Source organism: Molothrus ater, unplaced genomic scaffold (assembly GCF_012460135.2).
Source record: "Molothrus ater isolate BHLD 08-10-18 breed brown headed cowbird unplaced genomic scaffold, BPBGC_Mater_1.1 matUn_MA741, whole genome shotgun sequence".
Taxonomy (NCBI): Eukaryota; Metazoa; Chordata; class Aves; order Passeriformes; family Icteridae; genus Molothrus; species Molothrus ater.
The window spans coordinates 1619-8375 of NW_023416610.1; the positions used below are offsets into that span (position 1 = coordinate 1619).

At 65.7% G+C, this 6757-nt stretch overlaps 1 protein-coding gene across 1 annotated transcript; it reads left to right on the forward strand.

The window, feature by feature from the left end:
- The first annotated feature begins 692 nt into the window (after positions 1-692).
- SLC8A2 (solute carrier family 8 member A2) lies at positions 693-6751 on the forward strand. Its single transcript, XM_036405776.2, has 7 exons — positions 693-2892; positions 3326-3429; positions 3523-3540; positions 4101-4225; positions 4310-4409; positions 5023-5298; positions 5834-6751. The coding sequence occupies exons 1-7, from the start codon at positions 1046-1048 to the stop codon at positions 6208-6210; spliced, it is 2847 nt and encodes a 948-aa protein (XP_036261669.2). The 5' UTR covers positions 693-1045; the 3' UTR covers positions 6211-6751.
- The last annotated feature ends 6 nt before the right edge of the window (positions 6752-6757 follow it).

A 6757-nucleotide genomic window follows, 5' to 3' on the forward strand; every position in this document is an offset into this window, starting at 1 on the left:
TGGGGCCGGTTCGGATCTATGGGGTCAGTGTTGGATCTATGGGGTCAGTGCTGGATCCGTGGCTCCGGTTCGGATCTATGGGTCCGGTTGGGATCTATGGGGTCAGTGCTGGATCTATGGGTCCGGTTCGGATCTATGGGTCCGGTTCAGATCTATGGGTCCGGTTGGGATCCATGGGTCCGGTTGGGATCTATGGGGTCAGTGTTCGGATCTATGGGGTCAGTGTTGGATCTATGGGTCCGGTTCGGATCTATGGGTCCGGTTGGGATCTATGGGTCCGGTTCGGATCCATGGGGTCAGTGCTGGATCCGTGGCTCCGGTTCGGATCTATGGGGCCGGTTCGGATCTATGGGGTCAGTGCTGGATCTATGGGTCCGGTTCGGATCTATGGGTCCGGTTCGGATCTTTGGGGTCAGTGCTGGACCCGTGGCTCCGGTTCGGATCCGGGGGTTCCGGGGGGGTTTCGGGTGCGGGGGCGGCTCCGGCTCCTCCTTGGCAACCGCGCGGTTTCCATGGAAACGGGGATGGAGGAGGGAGGGGGAGGGGGAGGGACCCGGAGCCGGGGGGGAGGGGGAGGGGGAGGAGGAGGAGGAGGAGGAGGAGGAGGAGGAGGGGCCGAACCGGAGCCGAGGATCCGAACCGGACCCATAGATCCCAACCGGACCCACAGATCCGAACCGGACCCACGGATCCATCCCAACCTCATATCCCAGCCCAATATCCCTGACCCCACATCCCTGATCCCATTTCCTCTTGCAGGCTCCTTGTGGGGCGCCGTGGCCGTGCCCCATGTCCCACACCCCACATCCCGCACCCAAATCCCAAATCCCCTGACCCAAATCCCAAATCTCCCGTCCCGCAGGCTCGTCGAGGGGCGCCATGGCTGTGCCCCACACCCCACACCCCATAACCCAAAACCCAAATCCCATATCCCAAACCCCACATCCTGATCCCATATCCCAAATCCCACATCCCACACCCCAAATCCCAAATCCCCTGACCCAAACCCCAAATCTCCCGTCCCACAGGCTCCTCGAGGGGCGCCATGGCTGTGCCCCAAACCCCACATCCCCACACCCCACATCCCAAACCCCACAATCTGACCCCAAATCTCCGTCCCGCAGGCTCCTCGAGGGGCGCCATGGCGGCGCTGGGCCCGGCGCTGGCGGCCTGGCTGCTGCTGAGCCCTCGGGGCTGCTCGGCGGCGGCCCCGGCGATCACCGACGGCCCCAACGGGACGTGCCACGGCGGCTCGGCGCGGTGCCAGCCCGGCGTGCTCCTGCCCGTGTGGCAGCCGGACGAGCCGGCGGCGGGCGACAAGGCGGCGCGCGCCATCGTCTACTTCGTGGCCATGATGTACCTGTTCCTGGGCGTGTCCATCATCGCCGACCGCTTCATGGCCTCCATCGAGGTGATCACGTCGCGCGAGAAGGAGATCACGGTCACCAAGGCCAACGGCGAGACCAGCGTGGGCACGGTGCGCATCTGGAACGAGACCGTCTCCAACCTGACGCTGATGGCGCTGGGCTCCTCGGCGCCCGAGATCCTCCTGTCGCTCATCGAGGTGTGCGGGCACCGCTTCCAGGCCGGCGAGCTCGGCCCGGGCACCATCGTGGGCAGCGCCGCCTTCAACATGTTCGTGGTGATCGCCGTGTGCGTCTACGCCATCCCGGCGGGCGAGAGCCGGCGCATCAAGCACCTGCGCGTCTTCTTCGTCACGGCCTCGTGGAGCATCTTCGCCTACATCTGGCTCTACCTCATCCTGGCCGTCATCACGCCGGGCGTGGTGCAGGTGTGGGAGGCCTTCCTCACCCTGCTCTTCTTCCCGGCCTGCGTGGTGTTCGCCTGGGCGGCCGACAAGCGGCTGCTCTTCTACAAGTACGTCTACAAGCGCTACCGCGCCGACCCGCGCAGCGGCATCATCATCGGCACCGAGGCCGAGCGCCCGCCCAAGGACCTGGAGGCCGACGGCGGCTTCCCGGCGCTGCCCGAGCCGGAGCCCGGCGCGTCGCCGTCGCCGACGCCCGAGGAGAAGGAGCTGGACGAGAGCCGGCGCGAGGTGATCCAGATCCTGAAGGACCTGAAGCAGAAGCACCCGGAGAAGGAGCTGGAGCAGCTGATGGACGCCGCCAACTACATGGCCCTGGTGCACCAGCAGAAGAGCCGCGCCTTCTACCGCATCCAGGCCACGCGGCTCATGACCGGCGCCGGCAACGTGCTCAAGAAACACGCGGCCGAGGCGGCGCGGCGCTCCCCGGCGATGCCCGGCGAGGATGACGAGGAGGATGAGGAGGACGAAGCGTGCAGCCGCATCTTCTTCGAGCCGTGCCTGTACCACTGCCTGGAGAACTGCGGCTCGGTGACGCTGGCCGTGGCGTGCCAGCAGGGCTTGGGCGCCAACCAGACCTTCTACGTGGACTTCCGCACCGAGGACGGCTCGGCCAAGGCGGGCTCGGACTACGAGTACAGCGAGGGCACGCTCATCTTCAAGCCGGGCGAGACGCGCAAGGAGCTGGCCATCGGCATCATCGACGACGACATCTTCGAGGAGGACGAGCACTTCTTCGTGCGGCTCCTGAACCTGCGCGTGGGCGACGCCGAGGGCATGTTCGAGGCCGACTCCGAGGACCACCCCAAGGGCAAGCTGGTGGCGCCGCTGGTGGCCACGGTGACCATCCTGGACGACGACCACGCCGGCATCTTCGGGTTCCGGGAGCGCTCGGTGCGCGTCAGCGAGTGCCAGGGCCACGTGGAGGTGACGGTGGTGCGCAGCTCGGGCGCGCGCGGCACCGTCATGGTGCCCTTCCGCACCGTGGAGGGCACCGCGCGCGGCGGCGGCGTCGACTACGAGGACGCCAGCGGGGAGCTGGAGTTCCGCAACGACGAGACGGCGTGAGGAAGAGGAGGGCTGGGATGGCGGGGGGGTGGGGACGGAGGAGGAAGAGGTGGTTGGGTTGGTGGGTGGGTCGTGGGGTGGGTGGAGACGGAAGAGGAAGAGGATGGATCATGGATGGATGGATGGATGGATGAAGAGGAAGAGGATGGTCAGGTGGAGATGGAAGAGGAAGAGGATGGATGGATGGATGGATGGATGGATGGATGGAGATGGAAGGTGATGATGATGATGATGGACGATGATGATAACAATAGTGGATGATGATGATGATGATGATGATGACAATGGTGGATGATGATGATAACAATAGTGGATGATGATGATGATGGTGATGACAATGGTGGATGATGATGGTGATGATGCTGAATGGTGATGGCGGTGATGACGATGATGACCCTGAGGCCGAGGCTGCCCCGTGTCCCGCCCCAGGAAGACGCTGCAGGTGAAGATCGTTGACGATGAGGAGTACGAGAAGAAGGAGAACTTCTTCATCGAGCTGGGGACGCCGCGCTGGCTCAAGCGCGGCATCTCGGGTACGGGGACACCGAGGGGACACCGGGGGGGACACCGGGGGGGGACACTGAGGGGACACGGGGGTCTCACCGCTGTGCCCTCTCTCTCCTCAGCTCTCCTGCTCGCCCAAGGTAGGAGCCTTCGGCCTCGGACGCGCCCCATGACCATGGATGTGCCATGAGCGTGTATGTCGCCGTGTGCCACGCCACGGTGTCCTCGTGCCACCGCCCCGTCAGGTGTCCCCATCGTGTCCCCATGGTGTCCTCACTGTGTCTCCATGGTGTCCCCACCATGTTCCCATGTCCTCCATGGTGTCCCCACCTCCCCATGGTGTCCCTATGTCCTCCACCATGTCCCCACCCCATGGTGTCCCCATGTCCCCATTGTGTCCCCATTGTGTCCCCACTGTGTCCCCACCTTGTTCCCATGTCCCCATGGTGTCCCCATGGTGTCCCCATGGTGTCCCCATGGTGTCCCCGTGGTGTCCCCTCATGCAGGGGACGGCGAGCGGGCGCCGTCGGCCGAGGAGGCGCGGCGCATCGCCGGCGTGTCCCCCCACCATGTCCCCACCATGTCCCCACCATGTCCCCACATCCCCGCCGTGTCCCCACGCTGTCCCCATGTCCTGCTGGTGTCCCCACGGTGTCCCCATCGTGTCCCCATCGTGTCCCCGTGGTGTCCCCTCATGCAGGGGACGGCGAGCGGGCGCTGTCGGCCGAGGAGGAGGAGGCGCGGCGCATCGCCGAGATGGGGAAGCCGGTGCTGGGCGACAACCGGCGCCTCGAGGTGGTCATCGAGGAGTCCTACGACTTCAAGGTGACCCTGGGGACACCTCGGGGACAACGGGGGCCGGCCAGGGGACACGGCCTGACCCGTCCCCGGTGTCCCCAACGTCCCCAGAACACGGTGGACAAGCTGATGAAGAAAACCAACCTGGCCACCGTCATCGGCACGCACTCGTGGCGCGAGCAGTTCCTGGAGGCCATCACCGTCAGCGCAGGTGCCACGGGGGCCCCGAGTGTCCCCAGGTGTCCCCAGGTGTCCCCGAGGTCCCCTTGGGGTCCTTGAGGTGACACCATTCCCAGGGTCCTCAGGGTCACCATCAGCACAGGCGGCATGGGGAGCTTGGGGTGTCCCCAAGGTGGCCCCAGGGTCCCCTTTGGCCATCACCTTGGTGCCACCACCTTGGGGCACCCCAATGCCACCACTCTGGAGACCCCAACCCTGGTGATGCCACCATCCTGGTGACCTTAACCCTGGTGCCACCACCTTGGGGACCCCAACCCTGGTGATGCCACCACCCTGGTGACCCCAGCCCTGATGCCACCACCTTGGGGACCCCAACCTTGTTCCCACCACCCTGGTGACCCCAACCCTGATGCCACCACCTTGGGGACCCGACCCCAACCTTGTTCCCACCACCCTGGTGACCCCAACCCTGGTGGTGCCACCACCCTGGTGACCCCAACCCTGGTCCCACCACCCTGGTGACCCCAATGCCACCAACCTGGGGACCTCCAGCCTTGATGCCACCACCTTGGGGACCCTAACCTTGTTCCGACCACCCTGGTGACCCCAACCCTGGTGGTGCCACCACCCCGCCGTCCCCGCAGGTGACGAGGACGAGGACGACGAAGGCCGCGAGGAGCGTTTGCCGTCGTGCTTCGATTACGTCATGCACTTCCTGACGGTGTTCTGGAAGGTTCTGTTCGCCTGCGTGCCCCCCACGGCGCTGCTGGGGGGCTGGGCGGCCTTCGGCGTCTCCATCCTCCTCCTCGCGCTGCTCACCGCCCTCATCGGGGACCTGGCCGCGCACTTCGGCTGCACCCTGGGCCTCAAGGACTCGGTCAACGCCGTCGTCTTCGTGGCGCTGGGCACCTCCATCCCCGGTGAGGGACCCTGGGGACACCTTGGGGACATTGGGGACACCTTGGGGACATTGGGGGACATCACAGGAACAAAGGGGAGAACAAGGGACAGGGCCTCAAGGACTCGGTCAACGCCGTCGTCTTCATCGACCTCAGCACCCCCATGCCCATGATGTCCGCGATGTCCCCAACATCCCCAATGTCCTTGGTGTCCCCAATGTCCCCAACTGTCCCCATGTCCCCAGACACGTTCGCCAGCCGCGTGGCCGCCCTGCAGGACCCCTGCGCCGACGTCCCTGATGTCCCCACTGTCCCCAACACCCCCAATGTCCCCAACACCCCCAATGTCCTCAGTGTCCCCAACATCCTCCACACCCCCAATGTCCCAAATGTCCTGATTGTCCCCAATGTCCCCAACACCCCCAATGCTCTCAATGTCCCCAATGTCCCCGTGACCTCCCAACGCTCTGAATGTCCCCAATGTCCCCAGTGCCCCAAATGCCCCCAACACCCCCGGATGTCCCCAACGTCCCTGAATGTCCCCCGATGTCCCCAGACACGTTCGCCAGCCGCGTGGCCGCCCTGCAGGACCCCTGCGCCGACGCCTCCATCGGCAACGTCACGGGCTCCAACGCCGTCAACGTCTTCCTGGGGCTGGGCCTGGCCTGGTCGGTGGCCGCCGTGTACTGGGCGGCGCAGGGGCGGCCGTTCCGCGTCCCGCCGGGCACGCTGGCCTTCCCCGTCACGCTCTTCACCATCTTCGCCTTCCTCGCCATCGGCGTGCTGCTCTGGCGGCGCCGCGCGCCCATCGGCGGCGAGCTGGGGGGGCCCCGCGCCCCCAAAATCCTCACGGCCGGGCTCTTCCTGCTGCTCTGGCTGCTCTACGTGCTCTTCGCCAGCCTGGAGGCGTACTGCCACATCCAGGGGTTCTGAACGGGGGGACTGGGAGGGACTGGGAGGGACTGGGAGCACTGGGGGACGTGGTGGGGACAGGGACAGGGGAACAGGAATCAGCCCTTGGGGATCACTGCCACATCCAGCACATCCAGGGGTTCTGAACGGGGATACTGGGGGCACTGGGAGGGACTGGGAGGGACTGGGAGCACTGGGGGACAGGGACAGGGGGACAGGGACAGATGGACAGATGGACAGGAGCCAGCCCTTGGGGATCACTGCCACACCCAGGGGTTCTGAACGGGGATACTGGGGGGACTGGGAGGGACTGGGAGGGACTGGGAGCACTGGGGGACAGGGACAGATGGACAGATGGACAGGAGCCAGCCCTTGGGGATCACTGCCACACCCAGGGGATCTGAACGGGGCTACTGGGAGGGACTGGGAGCACTGGGAGGGGCTGGGAGATGGCAGCAGGGGACAGGGACAAGGGGACAGGGCCATTGTCACCTCCCCGGGGTTCCCCCCATATTAATTTGGGGTCCCCGCCATGTCCCCTCCTCCACACCAGGGACCCTTGGGCCAC